Below are 25592 nucleotides of genomic sequence, written 5' to 3'. Positions count from 1 at the left end.
TCACCTTACATAACTAAAAGTGTAATTCCAAGCGATCAAAATGTCATATGCCCCCTAAAATAGTACCAATCAAACCGTCATCTCATACTGAAAAAAATTAGCCCCACATAAGACAGTCGCCAAAAAATAAAAAAAACTATGGCTTTCAGAATATTGAGACACTAAAAAATTTTTTTTTCAAAAATGCTTTATTATGTAAAACTGAAACAAACAACCAAAAACATATTTGGTATTGTTGCGTCTGTAATCACCTGCTTTATAAAAATACCACATGATCTAATTTGTCAGATGAACATTGTAAATAACAAAAAATAAAAGTGGTGCCAAAACAGCTATTTTTTGTTACCTTGCCTCACAAAAAGTGTAATATAGAGCAACCAAAAATCATATGTGCCCTAAAATAGTACCAACAAAACTGCCACCCTATCCCGTAGTTTCTAAAATGGGGTCACTTTTTTTGGAGTTTCTACTCTAGGGGTGCACCAGGGGGTCTTCAAATGTGACATGGCCCTCCAAAAACCATATGGCATTCCTTTCCCTCTGCGCCCTGCCGTGTGCCCGTACAGCAGTTTACGATCACAAATGGGGTGTTTCTGTAATCTACAGAGTCAGGGTAATAAATTTTTTTTTTTGTTTTGTTTGGCTGTTAACTGTTGCTTTGTTACTGGAACAAATGGATTAAAATTCTGAAACTTAATCTCCATTTTCCTTTAATTCTTGTGGAACATCTAAAGGGTTAACAAACTTTGTAAAAATCAGTTTTGAATACCTTAAGGGGTGTAGTTTCTAAAATGGGGTCATTTTTGGGTGGTTTCTATTATGTAAGCCTCACAAAGTGACTTCAGACATGAACTGGTCCTTAAAAAGTGGGTTTTGGAAATTTTCTGAAAAATTTCAAGATTTGCTTCTAAACTTCTAAGCCTTCTAACGTCCCCAAAAAATAAAATGGCATTCCCAAAATGATCCAAACATGAAGTAGACATATGAGGAATGTATTGTAATAACTATTTTTGGAGGTATTACTGTATATTATAAAAGTACAGAAATTGAAATTTGGGGTACATTTTGTATTTTTTATATAAATAAAAATGAAATTTTTTTACTTAATTTTTCCACTGCCATGAAGTACAATATGTGACGAGAAAACAATCTCAGAATGGCCTGGATAAGTAAAAGCGTTTTAAAGTTATTACCACATAAAGTGACACATGTCATATTTGCTAAAAATGGCCTTCAAGACCAAAACTAGCTTGGTCTTAAAGGGGTAAAGGGCATCTGTCAGCAGATTTGTACCTGAAAGCATCTGTGTTGGTCCCATGTCCATATGTGCCCGCATTGCAAAATGGATGTTTTAATATATGCAAATGAGCCTCTAGGAGCAATGGGGGCGTTGCCGTTACACCTAGAGGTTCTGTTCTCTCTCTGCAACTGCTGTGTCCTCTCCACTTTGATAGACGGGACCAGGTGTTATCATGTTTTCATTGCCTGGCCCTGTCAAAGTGCAGAGGGCGGGACAGTTGCAGAGAGAATAGAACCTCTAGGTGTAATGGCAACGCCCCCATTGCTCCTAGAGGTCATTTGCTTATATTAAAACATAATTTTTCTCTGCAATGCGGGCACATATGAACATGGTACTAACACAGATGCCTTCAGCTGCCAAGCGCAGATGTATCAGGTCAGCCAGTGTCATAGGTACAAATCTGCTGACAGACGCCCTTTAAAGGGGTTGTCCCACCAAAAATATTCTACAGCTTTCAAACCAGCACCTGGGTCTGCATACTTTTGTAATTGCATGTAATAAAAAATTTTGTATAGCTACTGAGTTATTCAGTAAAAAGTATCTGTATAGCGCCACTTAATTTCTTATTTATTTAACCTGCTCACTGAAATGACTGCACATGCTCAGTTTCATCCTTCAACGGCCTCCTGAGCTGTTATAGGGAGAGCATGGACACGCCCCCTGAGCTGTGATAGGGAGAGCATGGACACGACCCTAAGCTGCAGCAGAATAGACACTCCCCTGAGCTGTCAGCTTGATATAAATCCAGTTGAGCAATGAATGGGGAGATCTCTGGACCCATGTGAGGTACAGGGCTGCTTCTAGCTTTCTTAGAAAGGTATTGGCATGGGCTAAATTATGTCGGATTTTCATTTTTTACATTATTCAATGGATAACTCCTTTAAATAACTTGGGGAGGGGCTTACCAAAGCTTTGACACCACTTTTGTGACATAAAAAAGTCACCAATTATTGTGAAAGGTATATTTGCTGCATGTAGGGATGGGCGAATCAATTCTTACTATCTAGAACAGCAGTGCAGGGGCCAAATTGTCAGGGCTGGGCAAGATGTCGGGGATGATTCTAGACCAGCGGGGACAGCCTCTCACAGGTAAAAAAGAAAAAAAAAACTCTGGTTGACAAGACAAATAGATTTGTATAAATTGTTTTGCTCAACCCTAGCTACATGATTTGAGACTTATTGTGCTTCTGCCTCTTATCTGTGGCTAGTAACAGAGGGTGTGGCTTAGCTGAGGAGGCGGAGCTTCAATGACCTTCCAGATTTATTATAATTTACGCCAGAAAATTTTATAAATTATAGTCCAAGTCTACACCAGTCCCTAGCTGGAATATATTTGAATTTCTAGTGCATGGAGGACCAGAGATGCACCTCATTTATTAAGAGGCATGCCCCTTATTAAATTGGGTGCATCTCAGTCCAGTGCTCAGGGGATCAAAGCTGTCATAGGAAACACCAGTCTTATTAAAGCGCCCTAATTTGTCCCCTAGGATATAGAAAAAAAAATCACAATCACATTAGTAACATAGTTTATGAGGCTGAAAAATTACATTTGTCCATCCAGTTCGGGCTACAAGTTGATCCAAAGGAAGGCAAAAAAAAACTGTGAGGTAGAAGCCAATTTTCCCCACTTTAGGGGAAAAAAAATTCCTTTGCGACTCCAATCAGGCAATCAGAATAACTCCCTGGATCAACGACCCCTCTCTAGTAGCTATAGCCTGTAATATTATTACACCACAGAAATACATCCAGGCCCCTCTTGAACTCTTTTAGTGAACTCACCATCACCACCTCCTCAGGCAGAGAGTTCCATAGTCTCACTGCTCTTACCGTAAAGAATCCTCTTCTATGTTTGTGTACAAACCTTCTTTCCTCCAGACGCAGAGGATGTCCCCTCGTCACAGTCACATTCCTGGGGATAAATAGATGATGGGAGAGATCTCTGTACTGACCCCTAAAATATTTATACATATTAATTAGATCTCCCCTTAGTCGTCTTTTTTCTAAAGTGAATAAACCTAATTTTGATAATCTTTCTGGGTCCTGTAGTCCCCCCATTCCAGTTATTACTTTAGTTGTCCTCCTCTGAGCCCTCTCCAGCTCTGCTATGTCTGCCTTGTTCACAGGAGCCCAGAACTGTACACAGTACTCCATGTGTGGTCTGACTAGTGATTTGTAAAGTGGCAGAACAGGACATTCTATGGGTCTATGGCCAGTCCGCCCCTGTCTGCTGCCTCTTCCAGTGATGACATGTTCATTGGTTACATGGTCTATGCCCAGCTCAGCTACATTCAAGTGAATAGGCCTAGACAGCGAAACCAAGCACAGCCTCTATACAATATATGGCATTGTGCTTAGTATGCGTGAGGAGGCCATATTGCTCATCTGAGAGCTGCAGTTCTATCAACAGTCGGAACTCCATTGATCTGATAATGAAGACCTATCATGAGGAGAGGTTATCAATATTGTACTCCTGGAAAACCTCTTTAACCCGTATGCTATGGGCAAACATGGTGCCCGCCCACACGTGCGGCAGGCATCATGGCCGGTGGGACTCAGCGGCTAATGACCACGATCGGCAATAATGCCAATCGCGGTCATTAAAGCCTTTAGTTGCCGTGATCAAGTGAGAATGAGAATGCCGGTAATTTATTTCAATGCGCTATATTGAAGCTGCAGTTCTTATTTTGGCAGGCCAAAATAAGAAATGAGCAATTCTGCACAAATAATGGGTCTTTCTGTAGAATAAAAAATAAATCTATAAATAACAAAAAATATAAACATCATGGGCATCACCGCGTCCGAAAATGCCCGTACAATTAAAATATAAAAATATTTTTCCAATATGACGAATGGCTTTGTTTCTCTTACCCCAAAAAATGTAATAAAATGTGATCAATAAGTCACACACACTCCAACTTGGTATCAATAAAAACTACAGATTGTTGGTATCAATAAAAACTACAGTTTGTCCCGCTCACACAGCTCAGTAGATATAACAAAGTTGTGGGGGTCAGAATATGGTGATTAAAAAAAAAAACTTTTTTCCCCAAAGTTTAAATTTATTTTCACACTATTTAGACATAAAAACCTATACATATGTGGTATCGTTGTAATCATATTGAATGAGAGAATGAGGTAAGTTTTTCCGCAAAGGGAACGCTGTGGGAATAAAAACCATTAAAACGGTGGAGGAATTGCGTTTTTTTTTTTCTTTTCCACCCCATTTGAAAAAAAAATCCTGCTTCCCACTACATTGTATGCCATAATAAATGGTGGTACTAGAAAGTACAACTTATCTTGCAAATAATAAGCCCTCATACGGCTTTGTAAACTGAAAAATAAAAAAGTTATGGCTCATGGCAAAAGCAGATATAAAACCACTATTTTTACTGAAGGATTATCGTTTTCCTAATTTGAATAAGCTCAAGTGTAAATTTAGGGATTTCTATTCAGGGTTGTCTATTTTGGTCTAAACAGAGCTCATGAAGCTATGACGATATACATGATGCTATAAGCCTGATATATATGATGTTATGAGCTTTTTATAGCCATTATCCACATTTCACATAATTATAGTGTAATGATAGCTCCTAAGTATTAATTTATGATTTATAATTTTTTTATGTTTTCCATTTTTTTTCTTTTGAAATGTGTATTATGGTATTTTAATATAAAGATAATCATGGTGTAGTGAATGGCATATGGAATGGGTATATATGAAACTCACTGTTAAAGGGGTGGGCTGCTAGAAGGTCAAAGTTAAGGGGATGGGCTGCTGTGGAGGTCCAATTTTAAAGTGGCGGGGCACTGTGGGGGGTCAGTGTTACGGGTGATACTGTCGATATCTTTTAACGACACACAGAAACATTAAATGAAATAGATGAAATATACCCGTGCGAAGCCGGGTCTTTCTGCTAGTTTTTATATTTATAAGAGAAGATATATATATATATATATATATATATACATATATATATATATATATATATATATATATATATAGTGGGGTATTGCTCTGGTAGACAGGCTAACGGATGCAGTATAGAGGCAATCACAAAGTCTTTAACTTAAACAGTTTGGTGTTTATTCACACATAAGGAAAAACAAAAGGACCGTTCACAGTCTTGGTGTTTGTTCACACCATGCAATGTCCACAGAACAAAATCTTCACCTGGTTAGCAGTTTTCCACCCGCAGTCCACAGCAGGCTTTAGGGGCCTGTTTCCCGGCATGTGGCTCTCAGCCCTTTAGCATGGCACAAATTCACAGGTCCCAAAACACAGAGACTCCCCAGCTTCTCTGTCAGATGGAGAAAAAACCACACCCAGCTGAGACTGCTGGCTGGGTTTTATATAAGCCAAAAAAGACCCGGCCTGGAGCGTGGGGAGCAGCCACCCACCCAGCACTTTGGCTACTCCCAGTAAGAGACGGCCTGGATCGGCTTTACAGCCATACTAACGACAAACCGTGTCAGTCAGCACTAGCTGCCGCTGACACTTAAAACTATCGGCTCTTACCTCACCGAGGCCAGGAATCTCGGTGACACATACCTTCCATCAATGACGGCCCCTTGCGCCTTCCTACAATATATATATATATATATGTGTGTATATATTGTAGCGATGCCAGGAGCTGAGATAAGGATGAAGAATAGTGATCCAGCCACGGGATATCACGCCGTGTTCATAGTGTTTTAGGGTATTCTTTACAGATCAAGAAGAAAAAAAACGCTAACGAAGGTTAAATGGCAGTGTTTCGGTAAAGCTTCTCACCTTCTTGTGTTGTCTTCATTCTTCAGGCCAGCTTTAGGAATTGTTATTGTGACTACTAAGATGGTGATGCACTCATTGCAGGTTCATCCAGTGAATCAGATCCGTACGATCAGGAGCTCAGCCTAAAGGCTGCACTTTACGAGTTGCTGTTCCATATGTATGCCGATAAGAAGGACTGGCAGTCGGGCCTGAAAGTACTAGATGAAGCCATCAGCATTCTGCCACGTACCAGACACAGACTGTAAGTGCAGTTACCTTCTCGTCTAAAGAGACCGTAGCCCCAGAATGAAAACGTATTACTTATCTGCAGGACAAGTGATTAGTGTCTGATCGGTCGGGACCCGGCCACTGGGACCCTCACTGATCACGAGAACAGCGGTCTTCTGTCCACTGTTTGAATGGAGTGGCGGTCAAGCGTGCACATTGCCGCTCTATGAAAAGTCTATGGGACTGCCGAAGATACTGTAGCCCAGTACACCGATTAGACACAAGTTACCTATCCTGTGCATAGGTGATGAGTTGTGATTTCGTAACAACCCCTTATAATAAGTATAATTGTAAGCAAGCCATGTGAAACTAGTGGTGATATATGGAATTACAATCAAGAATAAAAGTATAATTATGTTCTATGTGCTTGTAGACTTTTATGTTTCTATTACAGTAAGGTTCCTACATAGTAGCAGACAGTGATTGTTAGATCTGTGGCACATTTTATTCCACACCATGAAATGTAGCATACAGTGCATATTGTATATGTGTCCTTCCTTAACTTGTCTCTTAAACTAACATTTCCAGAGATATACAGTTATGGCGTGAGTTGTTGAACAAACACCAAAACGGACATTCCTCACCCACTGATACCCATGTTAAAAAATGACCGTATATGTTTAAATTTTTTTTTACTGGATGGCGTGGTATTGTATTTCATTGACATCATGACATTGTATATAACGTAAAGGGCGTCTGTCAGCAGTTTTGACCATGCTAAACTGCTGACAGCACTAGGTAGGGGCAGGAAAGAGCAGTACAAATATTGTGGAGCCTTTATTATCAGGAATAGGGTAAATATGAACTTGTATTCTGCCAGGTTCTGCTCCTGCAAGTGCCCAGGACGTGGCGCTTTAGCATGAAGTGCTTTATGCAATGAGGCACATCTGTCACTCAGAGCAGAGGGCTGTGAAGCAGTACAATACAGAGCACTTTACAGTGAAGCTCTGCCTCCTCGGCTCTTGCAGGAGTAGAACCTGGCAGAATACAAGTTCATTTTCACATTACTCCCGATACAAGATGCCCAAAAGATATTTTTGCACTGTTCTCCCCAGCCTCTACCTAATATTCTGCCAAAGTCTGCTCTTGCAAGTGCCCAGGGGGCAGAAGCTTCACTCCTAAGTGCTTTCTGCTTTCAGCCGCTTCCCAGCTGTAGTGGTTTCCTGGTTGGGTGGTATAGCTTTCACTCAGAGGAGAGGGGAGGGCTGTGAAGCATCTCATTGCAGAGGGCACTTCACAGTGAAGATCTGCCTCCTGGGCATTTACAAGAGCAGAATAAATCTTCATATTTACCCTACTCTGGATGAGGAAAAACTCAGCAAAATGTATGTTTGTCCTGCTCTCCTCTAGTACTTCCCTACCAGGTGTTGTCAGCAGTTTAGCAGGGTCAAAGCTGCTGGCAGACTTCCTTTAGCAGAATTCCAGAAACGTTAGAGGGGTTGTCCCACCATAATCCCTAGTCACCGGGTATGGGATAATAATCTGATCGGTTTAGGTCTGAATGCTGGGTCCCCCACCCATAACAGGAACAAGATGCTGCTATGCTACCCCATTCAACTCTAAGGGGCTGCAGAAGAGAAGCGGTGTACAAGCGCTTTGCTGTCTCCAGTGCAGTCCCATAGAGTTGAATTGCCCAGCAGCACACATCTATGACCGCCGATTTACTCCAGAGACTCCGGTATAGGTGATAAGTTCTTATAGGGGGGCGACCCCTGTGAGTGTGGACACCTCTGTGTGCTAATTTTTTAAAATATGAATATACAGTAATTCTTTGTATTTCTATTGGGAAGTTATGATGCATGAACATCACTGGTGTTTTATAGTAAAGGGGTCATTAGTGTAAATGTATCTAATTACTGGGGTTCTCCTTTAATGTGCAACTCTACCCAGAATGTCATTTCTGTGTTCACTTATTTGACTTCCTTTATTTCCAAGCCTATCAGATAGGACTGACCTGTAGTGTGAAGCCGAAGATCGTTTAGCACCAGTGATCCCTGCAGACTTTGTCTTCTATACTTTCGCCTTTTATTGTATTTGCAGCCTTTATCTAGCGCCATGTTTCTTTTTGCAGCATACTTTTTAAACATCGTGTTCTGGTGAAGGCACGTCTGGGTCAGAACTTTTTTATGGACATTCAGAAGTTTAAGGATGAAAGTGAAGACTACGTGTCGTACATATGGCATCACGTGGCTCTTGCCTGCAAAGACACCCGTGATCAGTTAGCCTGCTATATGAATGCAGTTGATGCCCTAAAGGTATGTATGCTGATTGTGAGATGTCCTCTGTGAAATTTTAACTTAATCCTGTATTTTTCCTCTGTCAAGAAATTCGATTCATAACTAATTACTTTGTTACAAATCGCCTTCCATGGTATGGAGCAGGTGCAATGACTGGGAACGACGATCGCACCACCCCTTTTATTTAATGCTGCAGATGCCATGTTCAACACTGATCGCAGCATCTGACACCCACATTCAGGTGCTCAGGGGTTAAAAAAATATATATATTGGCCTCATCCACTTTATCATGGAGAGGCCGTCTGCTTCCGTCTTGATTGATGAAAACCCGCCAAAGGACCTTAAGTGAGCGTGAAGATGTCACCATGTGATCCAGCTGGCCTCGTGTGTTGACGTCATGACATCACTTGATCACGCTGGCCATGCGCGGTGACGTCATTTTTTCAATCAACATGGTAGCAGATGAACAAGGCAATTAAGTGTGAGCAATTGTGAGTATAATTTATTTTACTTTTAGCCACTAGTTTAGGAAAATTGATTCGTTACCACGAAGCGCAAGGACATTTTTCATGAAATTCGAATCGAAGTCCACTTCAGATACTTCGATTCGCTCAACGCTAATTGTAATGTCCTGGGATCACTTATTTGCTACTGTGTTTTCATTATCTGTATCACTGCTATCTCCAGATTTGAATTCCAGTCGCACAACCCTGTCTGTAGCTCACTTTGATACTTCTGTGACATCACATCCTTTCTGTGACATCACATTGCCTTTGTTCTGCGTCTTCCAGTGTTGTCCTCCTCCTGGCTGCAGTCCCCACCCATATAATTTACACGGGCAGGGAGTAGGAGGCATAATTAGATTTGCTGCTTACTCCAACGCTTGCATAAACTTGTGGAGGACATAATACAGTGCAGGCGAGCAGAGAATGCAGGGGATCTGATGATGCCACCTACTACCCACCCATGCCAATATAAATGTTAAGGATTCAGCCAGGACCAAGGAGGAATCTGCAGGGCGCAGAAGCAAGATCATGGATGTGACTTAGCAGGAAGTACTGTATCAGAGAGGACTATGAACAGGGTCACATGACTGGAATCCAGATGTGGAGATGACCATGATAATAAAAGTATATAAAAAATATATATATATATATATATATATATATATAGAATCACAAATATCGCAGCAGCACAGTCAGACGTAGTAAACTGGGTGCAATTCCCCACAGAGGCCGGCCCCTCCTCCACGATATATACTTAACAAATGACGAGGCAGCACTTCCAGCTTTAGGTGACAGGGTGAAGACCCCAAAACTTTAATCCCAACAACGTTTCGGCCAGCTTTATCAGCTTGATAAAGGCCTCATTGAGCAGGCCGAAACGTTGCTTGGATTAAAGTTTGGGGGTCTTCACCCTGTCACCTAAAGCTGGAAGTGCTGCCTCGTCATTTGTTAAGTATATATATATATATATATATATATATTTATATATATATATACATATACAAAATGGGAAAAATGGCGGCACCAAGTAAGGAAAAGGTGGGTGCTATGTCCCTGGGCATAAGCTCAATGCCAAATGTAAAAGTATAAAGTGTAACGAAAATGGGACAGCACTCCAAAAACAAACGTAGTTTTATTCACCCATGAGGCAAAATGGCAATGTTTCGGCTCAACAATAGAGCCTTTCTGAAGCAAAGAACAGTGGTACACAGTCAAATTACAAAATAGTAGTGCATAATTAATTACATAATTAATAAATCAACATATGCCTATAAAAATAATGATAAAAACTGTGATTGTTGTCTAAAAAAGGAGATAAGTGTCAAAAAAGACAGTGTAGCATAATGTACAAAATTTCATCAGTATACAAATGATAAAGTGCAAGAGTGCATAATAGTGACCAGCTGTGTTGATACACCAAAATAAAACCATAATTAAGGGGCGGAGAACAAGGTAGAGGAAGACATGTAATCATACCCAACAGGTGGAATCCCATGCGTGTCACCTGTTTCACTTTTGCAGTGTTGGTGTTACTTCACACCTAATGGCAAGTTAATAAAACAAAAGTCACCTTGCAGTTCTGCCTTGCTTTAGGCGGCCTGTTCTCCTGACACACAGGTCTCAGCTCTCCAGCCCAGCACAGGCCTTAGATCCCAGCACACAGACCTCCTGAGCTCCACTGTCAGACGGAGGTAATCCTCTCCACCTGGCAGTGCTGGCTGGTTTTTATGCCTGGCAAAAGCCGGCCTGGAACGTGGGGAGTAGTCACCCACCCAGCACTTTGAATACTCCCAGTAAGAGCCATCCCGAATCAGCTATTACAGCCATGCTGTAGTACCAAGGTATCAAGCAGCAACTTCTGCTGACACATAAAAACCGTCTCTTACTCCACCAAGGCCAGGAACCTCGGTGACACGTACCGATCATCCACAATGATTCCTTGTACCTTCTTACAATATATATACTGTATATATGTTAGTAAATGGGCATTTGCAGGATAGCATAATATATAAGCAAGAGTTGGAAGAAAATTGACAGCCCCTTTAAGCTCCCATACCTGCCCGGTTAAGAGGCAAATTCTGCCTTAAATGTTGTACTTGAATGTATATATCAATGCATCGCTATTCCTAAAGAAAATGTAGGTGTAAAACCTTTTTGAAGTTTACTAATATATTAAGGAAGATGTCATATTTGCTGGGGTCTGTGCCGTGACCACCAAACAATAGAAAAAAAGATGCTGTAGCTCAGTTACATGTTGGATGTTTACCGGTGAACCTTTCCTTTAAGTGCTATACCTTGTGTCAGTCAATAGATGCCACTGTTATCCATGCTAATAAAAGATTTCTATCCAGATGCTATAGATCCGATCAGTATTGTGAATGGGGTTTTCAGCCTCGTATTCTTTCTATGGACAATTTTGGCAAAAATTACTGAAAACACACATTTTTACAAATAAATTGGAGAATGAGAAAAAAAGTGTACTAGAAAATAAATCTAAGCATTTATATGGCAATAATATGGGGCTATCAGATATGAATTTGACATTTGTATTTCGAATATGTGTTTTGTGCTTTCGGAATTTATATAGGGATAATAAACACAGTGATGTCACAGTACAGGGATAATACACACAGTGATGTCACAGTACAGGGATAATGCACACAGCGATGTCACAGTACAGGATAATACACACAGTGATGTCACAGTACAGGGATAATACACACAGTGATGTCACAGTACAGGATAATACACACAATGATGTCACAGTACAGGGATAATAAACACAGTGATGTCACAGTACAGGGATAATGCACACAGCGATGTCACAGTACAGGATAATACACACAATGATGTCACAGTACAGGGATAATAAACACAGCGATGTCACAGTACAGGATAATACACACAATGATGTCACAGTACAGGGATAATAAACACAGTGATGTCACAGTACAGGGATAATAAACACAGTGATGTCACAGTACAGGGATAATACACATAGTGATGTCACAGTACAGAGATAATACACACAGTGATGTCACAGTACAGGGATAATAAACACAGTGATGTCACAGTACAGGGATAATAAACACAGTGATGACACAGTACAGGGATAATACACACAGTGATGTCACAGTACAGGGATAACAGACAGTGATGTCACAGTACAGGGATGATAAACACAGTGATGTCTCAGTACAGGGATAATAAACACAGTGATGTCACAGTACAGGGATAATACACACAGTGATGTCACAGTACAGGGATAATACACACAGTGATGTCACAGTACAGGGATAATAAACACAGTGATGTCACAATACAGGGATAATAAACACAGCGATGTCACAGTACAGGGATAATAAACACAGTGATGTCACAGTACAGGGATAATAAACACAGTGATGTCACAGCACAGGGATAATAAACACAGCGATGTCACAGCACAGGGATAATAAACAGTGATGTCACAGTACAGGGATAATAAACAGTGATGTCACAGTACAGGGATAATAAACACAGTGATGTCTCAGTACAGGGATAATACACACAGTGATGTCATAGTACAGAGATAATAAACACAGTGATGTCACAGTACAGGGATAATAAACACAGTGATGTCACAGTACAGGAATAATAAACACAGTGATGTCACAGTACATAATAAACACAGTGATGTCACAGTACAGGGATAATACACACAGTGATGTCACAGTACAGGAATAATAAACACAGTGATGTCACAGTACAGGGATAATACACACAGTGATGTCACAGTACAGGGATAATAAACACAGCGATGTCACAGTACAGGGATAATAAACACAGCGATGTCACAGTACAGGGATAATAAACACAGTGATGTCACAGTACAGGAATAATAAACACAGTGATGTCACAGTACAGGGATAATACACACAGTGATGTCACAGTACAGGAATAATAAACACAGTGATGTCACAGTACAGGGATAATACACACAGTGAGGTCACAGTACAGGGATAATAAACACAGTGATGTCACAGTACAGGGATAATAAACACAGAGATGTCACAGTACAGGGATAATAAACACAGTGATGTCACAGTACAGGGATAATACACACAGTGATGTCACAGTACAGGGATAATAAACACAGTGATGTCACAGTTTCAGGATAATAGGGAACCACATATAGAAATATATCAAAAATAGCTTTATTAATATGTAAAAGTACAACATAAAAGACAGATACAGGCATTGACAGCCACCCATCACAAAGGGGGTGCCGCTATGGGTCTATTATCTATCACATGAAATATCTTAAAGGGATAAATATGCACAAAAGAGTAACAAGCACCATATGGTATTCCCTAAAGAAGTAATGCAAAACAATACAAGTAGGACATGTATAATACAGACCCGGATCGGCACCTCCAAAAAGAAAAAGAAACACCCCGCGTCAGCTTCCTCAGGGGAGATAATGATAAATGAGAATGAGCCCCTATAAATACCCAGTATAGGTCAATCAAACATCTGATACCGATTGATGAAAATTTCGTATTACCTATCATCATGTTGGTATCAGATTTTTCATTAATTTTCATGATAGGTAATACGAAATTTTCATAATTTGGACCATTATTTATAGGTGTGTGAGTTTAAGGATAATGTGCACTTTGATGTCACAGTACAGGAGAAATGTATACTGTCACTGAGTGATGCATTAATACTGTATTAATACTGAACCTGTTACATAAAGGTAATGCATATAATAATATCACAGCACATGAATACGCTGTTCCAGTAGGGATAATGTACTGTACACAGAGGGGGTCTAACAGGTGACCAGGGGGCTAGAAAAATGTAATATTTCTTATTAATGAAACAGCAGCCTGTAGTCCCTTTCTCTTAACCTGCTGACCCTGTCTATATGTTCAGAAGTCTTCTCAGAAATACTGTAACTGATAGGAGGGGAAGAGGGGATGAAGCTGCAGTTTCTCACTCTTTGTGTTTATGAGGCTGCATGCTGTGAGAAGAAAAGGGCAGCTTTAGGCCTCATGCACACGGACGTTGTTTTGGTCCGCATCCGAGCCGCAGTTTTGGCGGCTCGGATGCGGACCCATTCACTTCAATGGGGCCGCAAAAGATGCGGACAGCACTCCGTGTGTTGTCCGCATCCGTTGCTCCGTTCCGTGGTCCGCCAAAAAGATATAGCATGTCCTATTCTTGTCTGCGCTTTGCGGACAAGAATAGGCAGTTATATTAAAGGCTGTCCGTGCCTTTCCGCAAATTTGCGGAACGCACACGGACGCCACCCGTGTTTTGCGGATCCGTGGTTTGCGGACCGCAAAACACACAAATGGTCGTGTGCATGACGCCTTAGTGGGAAGAACGCAGCCATGGTATTGGAATAGCCTTCAGATGGCATTTTTTAAAGGGCATCTGTCAGCAGTTTTGTACCTATGACACTGGCGGACCTGTTACATGTGCGATTGGCAGCTGAAGACGTCTGTGTTGGTCCCATGTTCATATGTGCCCGAACTGCTGAGAAAAATTATGTTTTAATATATGCAAATGATCCTCTAGGAGCGACGGGCGCTACTAGAGGCTCTGCTCTGTCTACAACTGCCCTTTGCATTTTATTTGACAGGGCCAGGTATGATCACATTTTCACTGCCTGGCCCTGTCAGTCAATTTGGAGAGGGCGCGACAGTTGCAGAGAGAGCAGGGCCTCTAGGTGTAACGGTAACGCCCCCGTTGCTCCTAGAGGTTCATTTGCATATATTAAACCATCATTTTTCTCAGCAATGAGGACACATAAGAACATGGGACCAACACCGATGCCTTCAGCTGCCAAGTGCACATGTAACAGGTCAGCCAGTGTCACAGGTACAAAACTGCTGACAGATGCCCTTTAAGTGCATGTAGCAGAATGAGAAAGGACCCAGAAATACAGGATAGACTCAGTTTCTGTATGCATGGCCTCATGCCAGGGCTTCATGGCATCTTACATGTCTTTGTTATCACGCCATGTGACCACGGTAGATGGCAGTCCTATTGCATGTGACGTTATTGTTGCTAATGTTAAAATACGGGTGCATGACGCTAAATGTTTTGTGGAGCTGCACTTTCACAGTATCCTAAATACATTCATGTGTGTCCATTGCTTTTCATTCAAAGAGACCAGAAAATGATTGGCAGAAAGTCGAGTACTTATTGGAGCTGGCAGAGTGGTTGTACAGCAAGCAGTTTCCTGTAGGCACGGCTGTTAACCTGCTGGATTGGGCAGTCGATATTTTACTCCATATGAAGTTCTCCGAGGAAGGTGAGTGTCGCTCATACTTTGCTTTTCAAGGTGTATCTTACATTATGGAAGCTCCTCTTATTTCTCTGTATTCTCAAACAGACAAGAGCCAGAAGGCTAAAGCAAAAACTAAGAAGAAATCTTCCCCAAATAAAGATCCTGGACAAGACGAAGATGTAAATGTAGACAGTGGCACGCCAGGGATCGGGGAGAATGCTGCAAGCGCCTATAGCTCCCTGGAAGACTTGAGGAACGTGAGACAGCTGGAGGCCTTAGCTCGGGCGTTCATGTTAATGGCCGTGATCAGTGGTGGTGCTTCACATGAGCAGCACTGTCTGATGGCATTTGCGTGTGTCCTGCGTATCTGGCAGGTAGGATTAGGCTGTATGCGGATCCTCTTTTGTTGTTCCACCAAAAATGTTCTCAGTCCTGTAAAAGTATGAGAAAGTCATTAACTAGGAGGAGGGGAGGAAGGAGCTGAGGCTGCAATGTCTGCATGCTGTGAGAGGGAGGAGGGAGTAGCAGTGGTTAGAGCACAGAACCAATATATGACCAGAAAGAGCTTGTCCATTCAATTGACATCAAAAAAGCAAATGGGTAAACCTTGTTACCAGCTTCACTCTGCAGGGCTCAGCTGACTAGACTGTCATGCATGAAGAGAAGAGCGGATACTTAATTTGGAACATTACATGCAGGAACAAACTTGACGCGTTTTGAGCTATAATTGCCCTTTTGACAAAGGCCACATATAACAATTCACTGAATGTAAGGATCAAATAAGCATCCTATATCAGTATGGCTAATGAAAAGGGATGCTTTAAAATGAAAACAAAAAATCTTTATTAAGTTTGACGATTAAAAGTGGATGAAAATACCTTAAATTAACCGATATTAAGAAAACAAAAGACAAATAAACTCAATGACTAAATCCACCTGTATGACTCCACTAAATGATGTAACCCCATCAAAAAGAGAGCGGGGAACTCAGAGCCTGCGGTACCTAAACAGTCAATTAATTGAGACACCTCTGTTTCTAGGTAACACATTGTTTAGTTTGTCTCAAGTTGTAACTGGTAAAAGGTGGGGAACTCAAGTTTATTACACTATTCTGATCAGTGATACGTATGGTATCTGATTGATCATCTTTCGGCCTCGCATTCAGAAGGGAATCCCTATTGCGGCTCAAAGCATGCTAGTATGCTTAATTAAGAGCCGCAGCAGGATATCCCCTCCGCCGAAACCATTGTCGTAGATCATCGGCAGCATGATGAAAATCATGCATGGTAGAGCAATTGCTCGCCCTTTGTAATACCCCGTTTTAGAGATACTGGATGGTAACTGTCCCATTCCAGTAAACTGTTGGTGGTAGTCTTCTTCCTAAATAGGCAAGTACCCAGCATGTTTTTGGCTCCTTTATAGGTGGTCAGATCCAGAAATGTGATCGATGAGGAGTGAATCTCTGAAGTGAAGAATAGTGCCCAATTGTTGACCTTCAGACGTTGCACAAATGTGATAAACGATTCTGAGTCACCTTTCCATAGAATCAGGACATTGTCAATAAATCTAAGCCATAGTATGATCAACGATGTCCATGCTCTCATGTCATCCCCGAAGACAACATCACGTTTCCATCCTCCCAGGTAAAGGTTTGCGTATGTCGGGGCACAGGAGCTCCCCCTTGCAACGCCCTTTACCTGGTGGTAAATCTTATTATTAAACAGGAACGTGTTGTGGCCCAGAATGAACCTCAACAAATGGGATATGAGTTCATTGTGTGGCCAAAGATGTCTGCTACGTTCCTGCAAAAATGAGGCCACTACAGTACGTCACATCCCTTATCGTGCGGATTAGAACTATATAGCACCTCCACGTCTAGGCTAGCCAACATCGTGTCGTGTTCTAGCTGGATGCCATTGATTTTTTATTTATTTATGACATCCATAGAGTCCCGGACGTAGGAGGGCGGGGATGTGACAAATGGCCTCAAGATCTGATCGACATAGGTGCTTGAGGGATGGGTAAGGCTGTTGGTTCCCGAAACAATGGGTCTGCCTTGAAGAGCGCTAAGACCCTTTTGGATCTTAGAAGGCCATAAAAGCAGGCCATTTGCAGATGGAATGGTAAAATAAACACTGTTTTGTTAATCAGTTTGGAGGTTAGAGCTCAGGTCAAAATGTCCCTTAGCTCCCTTTGATGGGTCGGCACGGGCAATACCTGTAAGGAGCTTGCAGCGATGGAGCCGGGGAGTTAGCGTGTTCTCGTTTCTCCTCCCTCCGATTCCTCCGCTACATGATTGGCCACTGCCCGATAGGTGGGTGGAGCCTCACCGCTTAAATGTTCTTGGAATCAGTAGCCGCAATAGTGCCGGAGCACTGCCACATGTTGTGATTTTGAGGTATTTTCACCCACTTTTAATCGTCAAACTTAATAAAGATTTTTTGTTTTCATTCTAAAGCTTCCCTTTTCTTTAGCCAAAGGCCACATATAGCCCAAAATGCGTCAAGTTTGTTCCTGCATGTAATCTTCTAAATAATGTATCCGGTTTTATCAGAGACGGCAGTGCTGGATACTCGCTCTTACATTCAATTGACATGTTATAGAAAATAGGTATTTAAAGTTCCTGCAGAGGGGTAGGAAAAGGCCCCAAAAATGTAGGATAGACTCACAATATCTGTCTGCATAACATTTGCTCTGATCACTCACAAGTTAGATTTCCGATGAATGTTCCTGGGCCTCTGACAGTAGGTTTTTACCACTGTAGTCTCAGGAGTCTTAGCTTTGATCACTGTCCAAAGCCCACGGCCATATGCAAACAATAAGCGCATCCCATGAGCTTCAGCTTCTCAGGAGCAGGAGTTCATATGCAGAACTTATATTTCATGCTTTGTGATGAATAAATTCACATTCTTAAAGGGGTTGTCCAGACTTTTTAAAGTGATGGCCTATCCTCAGGATAAATGCTGCACGACCCCTTTAAAGTGGTATACCGAGTTATTCTAAAATGTGCCCCATGCCACTAAATGCCTTAAAAGCTCCCGGCAGCCGGATAAACCTTATTAAACCCCACATACTGTTTGGGAAGGTTGTTTCTGCTGATCAAAATAATACCTGTCTTGTAAAAATCGTTTGCAGTGTTCGAGATTTTTATTTTATTTATTCTTCGTGCAAATTAGGGTTTCAGTGAACCGAGGGGTATGGTCAGCACTGGAAAGATGAGGAGCACCAAGGGGCTAGGCCCCGTACCCTCAGTGCACTGAAGCTGTCATTTGTATAAGGCAGAGTTCAGCAACCTTCGGCACTCCAGCTGTAGTGAAACTACAATTTCCAGCATGCTTCATTCATTTCTATGAGAGTTAATAGAAGAGCAGAGCAAGTATGCATGCTGGGAGTTGTAGTTTCACAACAGCTGGAGTGCCTGAGTTTGCCTACCCCTGGTATAAGGAATATAAACTTTTTATTTTTTTCCCTAGGAATGTTGCAACCGATTTTCACAAGACTTTAATCAGCAGGATCAACCCAACCAGGCAATATACCTGTTTTAATAGTGTTGACCCTGCTAAGAGGTGCCATTTAAAATATAAAGAATCATATACTTACCTGTTTTTTTGCCGCAGTCGTCTGCATCGCACCTTTGCTTCTCCTGCTGGTGTTTTTATATGAGGCTGCTGCGGTGACGTCCAGCTATACAGCATATGACCACTGGAGCCATTGACTGTCCTCAGTGGTCTCGTGTTGTATACCTGCACACCACTGAAGCCTCGTATACAAACTCCAGGAGCGAAGCTGCAGCACAAACAGCTGGGCAGAAACAGATGAATATATGTTTTTTTTTTAAAGGACTTGTCCAGGCTCTTCATATTCATCACCTATCCCAAGGATAGGTCATCAATTTCAGATCAGCGGGGGTCCGTCACCTGGCACCCCCACCAATCAGCTGTATTGATGGGTGGGGGTGCCAGGTGTCGGACCCCCTTTGATCCGATATTGAGGACTGGACAGTCCCTTGAAAGCATTTAGCTCCATGAGACAAATTTTAGGTTAAATGAAATCATCCCTTTAAGGATAAGTAATGTGGTCAGTAATCTTTTAATTACCATGTTATTAAGTCTGTTTCTGGCCCCATCTGATAAAAGATACATCCTGCAATCTATTCTGTCTGATCACACCTATATAATATATGAAGAGGCAGGAGGGTGCGTTGTTTGGATGGCAGCAACCATTCAGATGTCTGTAAACATGCAGCCATATTAATAGTGCAGACTGCCCTTCTCCATTATTTCTTTGGAGATCTGACATGTCTTTTTACAATAGGTGGCATTGCCTGCAGCAGGAAACTTTATTAAATCATTACCAAAAAAAACTGCGCCTGTTCAAAACCCACAATCTGCATCAAGTCGGAAGGAAAAGGGGAAGAAGGAAGCAAATGAGGTAACAAATCTCAAACAGCGGGTCTGGTCTTACTGATGTTACTCTCTATATCGAATAATTCCTATAGAATAATATTGTAGAAGGAAAGACCTAGAAGATGTCAACCAAGCATAGATAACATGTTCGTAATGACTCCACAGCTCTTAGGCTATCTGCTGCTGATATAGGAGAAACATCTCAGGTGACAAAGCTAGACATTCTCTGACTCCCCAGCACATGGGTGAATGCAACTTTCCTGAATCTTGAATCCCTGATGTCTTAACCTTGTGGAAAGCTGCATCTTCCCCTCTGGTTGAACCCTCAGAATATAGACCGACTGGTGGTTGAAGGAGTTGCTGGCTTTGGCTCTGACTTTGATGGATGTAGGATTTGGGTACAAGATGATGGGTACAGAAGGTGAACAGAATCTTAATAGGTAGAAAGCCCTTATTTCGTTGGTTAGGTAATGTGGTCCTCAGCACAATTTTTATTGAAGGACCCAGGATCTGGATGGATGGGTGCAGAAGACATACAGAGGCTCTGCCTGGCGAGCACAGCTCTGACTTTGATAGGTACAGTACATGGGTAGGATTTGTCTTTGATGAGTGGAAGAGACAGACAAAGGCTCTGACTGGTGGGCACAGCTCTGACTTTGATAGGTACAGAACATGGGTAGGACTTGATTTGGCTTTGAGTGGAAGTGACAGACAAAGGCTCTGACTGGTCGGCACAGCTCTGACTTTCAGAGGAAGATGCAGGAATTGTCTACATACAGGGCTGGTATATACAGGGCTTTGACTAGTGGACAGAAGAATGATGGACTGAGGCAGAAGACCAGGTCTAGCTTTGGTAGATGGAGGAGCTTGAGGGTATTGAATTTGGTAGTTAGAGGAGCAGGATCTGAGAGCTGACTTTAGTGGGTACCGGAGGTAGAGAGAGGCTCTTACTTTTGCGGTTAGAGATTTGAAGTATATCGTCAGAGTGTGTTTTACTTTCTTAGTGCGCTATTTCATATTAAGTTTTTTGTTACTCTATGATAATTATATTATAAAGTGCCATAAATTCATCTTTGTTTTCATTATTATTTTATTTTATTACAGTCTGTTGTAACCAAGGAAAAGACCAAGAGAAAAGCCCCTATCGACACCTTACCTTCTACTGTTGAGGAGTGGGCTGGCTTTGACTGCCCTGATGAAGTCAGAGATGCATTTAGACAAGATACGTCTTGTCATGTCATAAACAGGAGCACTATTGTTAAACCAGTAAGTAAGGCTTTCTGACCAGTAGCTAATGAGAGGCAGCAACTTGTCCAGGAATGTTCATCAGCTTGCCACTAGTGACCTTGGTGGATTTCTTTTTCTGGATTGGTGCTTCTTTGCTATCCTGGTTGCTATGGTTGACATTTTTTTATTTTTTTACGCTGATCCCATATTCCATGATAGATTGGATTCCATACTTCTATGGCACAATACTGCAGAATGTGCTGGAAGTGAAGCACAACCATAAGTAAAATGCAGGAAATCTCAGTTTGAACAGCTCAAGTTTTGTAGGAATAGTCATTATGGTCACCAATTTTTGATACTACTTAGCTTAAATCTGTAGTATAGATCAGGGGTCTCAAATCCAGGCAGGTATAAGGGTTGCATATAGAAAAAAAAAATATTGACTTGCTGAGCCATGTTAATTTCAAATATGATACAATACAAAATTATTTTTAATAGAATGTAGACCGTACATCCATTAATGTCTCCTCTGATGTAGCTATTCTATTTCCTTATCTTCTCCATTTGGACCAGACCGCAAGGACAGTTTCTCTTTCTGCTACATCTTGTCTCTGCAGAGTTGTCTATCCGGGAGAGAACAGTGCATTTGCACCTCTCCCTGTGTACTGCTCAAAGCGTGAAAATAATGAAGGGGCAGTAACATAATAAAACTAAACTTTTAATATTACTAAGTAAAAAACCAAATACTCAAGAAGAAAAACCCCTACAAACATAAACACACAAACAGATACAGGGCCTCAGACCCTCCTGTAGTTATTCCCACCCCCCATTGGGCAAGTATGGAAAATGCCCCTCTGTAGTGCTCCAGCCTGTATTATTGCCCCCCCCCCCCCCTGTAGTGTCCCCTGTGTATCAATGCCTCTTTTGTAGTGCCCTGTGTGTTATAATGCTCCCCTGTAGTGCTCTGTTTTATATTAATGCCCCTCTTATAGTGCCCCCCTGTGTTATAATGCCCCCCCTGTAGTGCTCCAACCTGTATTAATGCCACATCCCCTTCCGTACTGCCCCTAATAGTGCCCACATAAAAAAAAAAAAAAAAAATAGTCACTTGACTCCCGTTCTCTTCGGACTTCTCAGCCTGAGTTGCCACATCCCGACTCTGATGGTCTCGATGACAGGATGTCATCCGTGGGAACGGAAACCATAGCCAAACAAACAGGGTTGTGGACTGCAGATGAGTGCCTCAGGGCAGCCCGCGGACTGCATGTTTGAGACCCCTGTTGTTGATGAATATAGCAAACTTTGTAATATATCTTATCAGAGAAAATGTTTATTTTTCCACTCATCAGCTCATTTACTTCCCTGTCCAAAATAACATTCTCCAAGATGGAGAGACGACTGCCAGCTCACTGAAGGTCATAGAAGTCTATCAAGAGAGGAGGGGGAGGAGGTTTGAGTCTGTTGATATGTGGAAACATTTCCATTTTCCTCTGTTAAAGGGGATGTCCACTTTTTTAATATTGTTGACCGACGGCAAGCGGGTAAAGAGTGAAGAGAAGGCAGTGCTCCCCCGCCGATGTGATAATAATGACCTATCCTGAGGCTAGATCATCAATATTTAAAAAAAAAACAGACTACTCCTTTAAGCTAGATTTAAAAGTTTCATATATTCCATGTACTATTGATTTATACAAAGTTGTCTGAACGGTTATTGACCATTTAAATTGATGGAACTTCTTTGTGTTGGGAAGGTGGAAGCTTCTGTAGATAAGTTCTCGTCATGGAAGGTATATTTGTTCTGTGGAATTTAAAAGATTTTTGGGAGTAAAATATTGATGGCCTATCCTCGCCCTTAAAGGAGAACGCAGTTCCTGTTCCGAAGGCCTCATCCGCACAACTGTATTTTTCACCAGTGTGTTATCCATATTTTTCACAGCACTCGGATCTACGGTATTTGCTTAGTCATATTTTTCGTGGATCCCTGTGACCATTCGGCAAGTGATAGAGCATGTCTTATTCTTGTCCACATTGCAGACAAGAGGAAAATACGGAAGGCACACAGACCGTGTCTGTATTTTATGAATCTATTGTTTGAAGACCGAAATACGGACAACACTTTGTGCATGAAGCCTAAGTAATCATATGAGGACATGCAATAAAAAAAAATCAAGTGATAATATCTGATGATAAGATGATCATATTCGGTCTTATTTTACAGACTTACAGTCTCTACTACTTGGATCTACTAGTGAAGGAACTGCAGAGCATCTCATTCACTGCCCTGAGCCTCCCTGTTCTCCATCTTGCGGAAGTGATTGCACATGATGTTGTACAAAGTAAAAGCCTCTCGGATCTCTATCACCTGAGGTTCGTGCTATATGAAGTCATCTCCAGTCCACAGGTTCCTACAGCTCATGTGGCTGCTGTGAAGCATATCGCCGAACGCAGTTGAAGGGCATCTGTCAGCAGGTTTGTACCTATGACACCGGCTGACCTGTTACATGTGCGCTTGGCAGCTGACGGCATCTGTGTTGGTCCCATGTTCATATGTGCCCGCAATGCTGAGAAAAATGATGTTTTTATATATGCAAATTAGCCTCTAGGAGCAACGGGGGCGTTGCCGTTACTCCTAGGTACTCTGTTCCTTCTGCAGCTGCTGCACTTCGACAGGGCCAGGCATGATCACGTTTACACTGCCTGGCCCTGTCGATCAAAGTGCAGGGGGCTCGGCAGTTGTAGAGAGAGCAGAGCCTCTAGGTGTAATGGTAACGCCCCCATTGCTCCTAGAGGCTCATGTGCATATAATAAAACATAATTTTTCTCAACAATACGGACACATAGGAACATGGGTCCAGCGCAGTCTTCAGCTGCCAAGTGCACACGTAACAGGTCAGCCAGTGTCACAGGTACAAAACTGCTGACAGATGCCCAGACAAGATGGACACCCCCACACAATCTTGCACAAAAATAGATTATTATTATATATATTTTTTTTATACTGCAAGATGTGATTCTAATTAGTAAAAATCTTGGTCATACATTCCTTTTAAGTGGAAATCCATGCAACTGTTTGAAATTCTGCTCCAGTTATCATGTAATGACTGTATAGGAGCAGAGCTGATTGGTGCTTAGTCTTGTGGGACAATGTTCTGAGCTTAGGACTCCAGTGGACCCCACGGTGTCTGACTATAATCCCTGTGGCTGGGGTATGTAAGGTACACCGTGTTCTATTAGTACACAGTCTAATATGCTGACTTACATACATACCAATACACTGAAAATCACCATATTTAAAAATTAAGTCAAAATTACAAATTCACCTATTTGTGTTAAAAAAAAGTTAAATAAAAAGTCATGTTACAAAGTCCAAAGTCCACAAGCATTCTTTTACAATGAATATACTTTATAAATAGAAGTCCCAAGACATAATATAATATAATATACACATGCTTGATATTGTCAAACCGTTAACAACCTGTGCCAATAATGATGATCAGTGTCTTGTATTAAAAATAATAATTAAAGGGAATCAGTCACCAACAGTCACGGAGAGGAGTGGAGCTTGGGTGCAACAGGAGCAATGGGGACACCCTTATTGCACCAAAGGTCTAATTTGCATATTAAGAAAAAGCATCATAACTTAGATCAACAAAACAAAAGTACAGCAGTTTCTTTTTTTTTTTTGCATTTCAGCCAAAATAAATATTAATTTAAATTCTAACATCTGTGGTACCTAATCCTCATCCAGCGTGTGGAGACACGCTACCTACTTTACAGCGCAGCATCCATTGGCGTTTTTCTTTACAGCGGCATTTGTTTGATGAAGGCCGTTCTGGCCGAAACGTCACGTTGTTACGACGCCGCATTCCAAATAAACAAGCCTTGATGCACAGTGCTGGAGTATTCTCTTTATTATATGTGGTACCTAAATCATTTATCAGTCTGCTAAGCTTCTCCAGCTCTATGCTGCCTGCAGATTGCACTGCATTCTCATGGTGAATGGTTCTTTTTGAAGGGGTTACGCCATGATTGGTGTAAAATAAATAATAATATTGAAAATCATTTAGTACAGGACAATACCTTTCTAACAAAGCTAGAACCCTCCCTGTACCTCACATGGATCCAGAGATCTCCACATGCACTGCTCCAATTGCTCTGCTAGGTTATCTTCAGGCTGGCAGCTCAGGGGACGTGTCCTTTCTGCTGCATCTTTTTCCCTGTAACTGGCACAGCTTCTAACAGAACTTATAGTTGGTGGCAGATGAAGATTTAGGGACCGTAGAATGGGTCCGGATCCGTTCCTCAACGTTGCGGAACAAATCCGGACCCATTCATTCTCTATAATGCGGACAGCACACAGTGTGCTAACCGCATTTTCCGGAGAGCATCCCCGATCTTCTGGTCCGCGGCCCCAGAAAAAAAAAAAAAGGAATATGTTCTATTTTTGTCCGCTATTGCGGATAAGAATAGGCAGTTCTATGGGGGTGCCGGACGTGTGAATGGACCCTTAAACTGAGCACATTCAACCAGCTCAGTGAGACAGACAATGGACAAGCAGCCGGTGGAGCTATACAGATACCGTACAACTTACTGAA

At 41.7% G+C, this 25592-nt stretch overlaps 1 protein-coding gene across 1 annotated transcript in view; it reads left to right on the top strand.

Moving 5' to 3' along the window:
* Positions 1-25592, top strand: part of CFAP46 (cilia and flagella associated protein 46) — a 178875-nt gene that overhangs the window by 76964 nt on the left and 76319 nt on the right. Inside the window, exons 27-33 of the mRNA XM_044298094.1 lie at positions 6153-6312; positions 8410-8593; positions 15244-15388; positions 15470-15738; positions 19679-19795; positions 20875-21036; positions 23216-23364. Coding sequence (XP_044154029.1) covers positions 6153-6312; positions 8410-8593; positions 15244-15388; positions 15470-15738; positions 19679-19795; positions 20875-21036; positions 23216-23364 — 1186 coding nt within the window. The remainder of the gene's footprint in view (positions 1-6152; positions 6313-8409; positions 8594-15243; positions 15389-15469; positions 15739-19678; positions 19796-20874; positions 21037-23215; positions 23365-25592) is intronic.

This window comes from Bufo gargarizans, chromosome 6 (assembly GCF_014858855.1).
Source record: "Bufo gargarizans isolate SCDJY-AF-19 chromosome 6, ASM1485885v1, whole genome shotgun sequence".
NCBI lineage: Eukaryota > Metazoa > Chordata > Amphibia > Anura > Bufonidae > Bufo > Bufo gargarizans.
The sequence above is the reverse complement of the archived record's forward strand: the minus strand, read 5'-3'. Positions and strand labels throughout refer to the sequence as shown.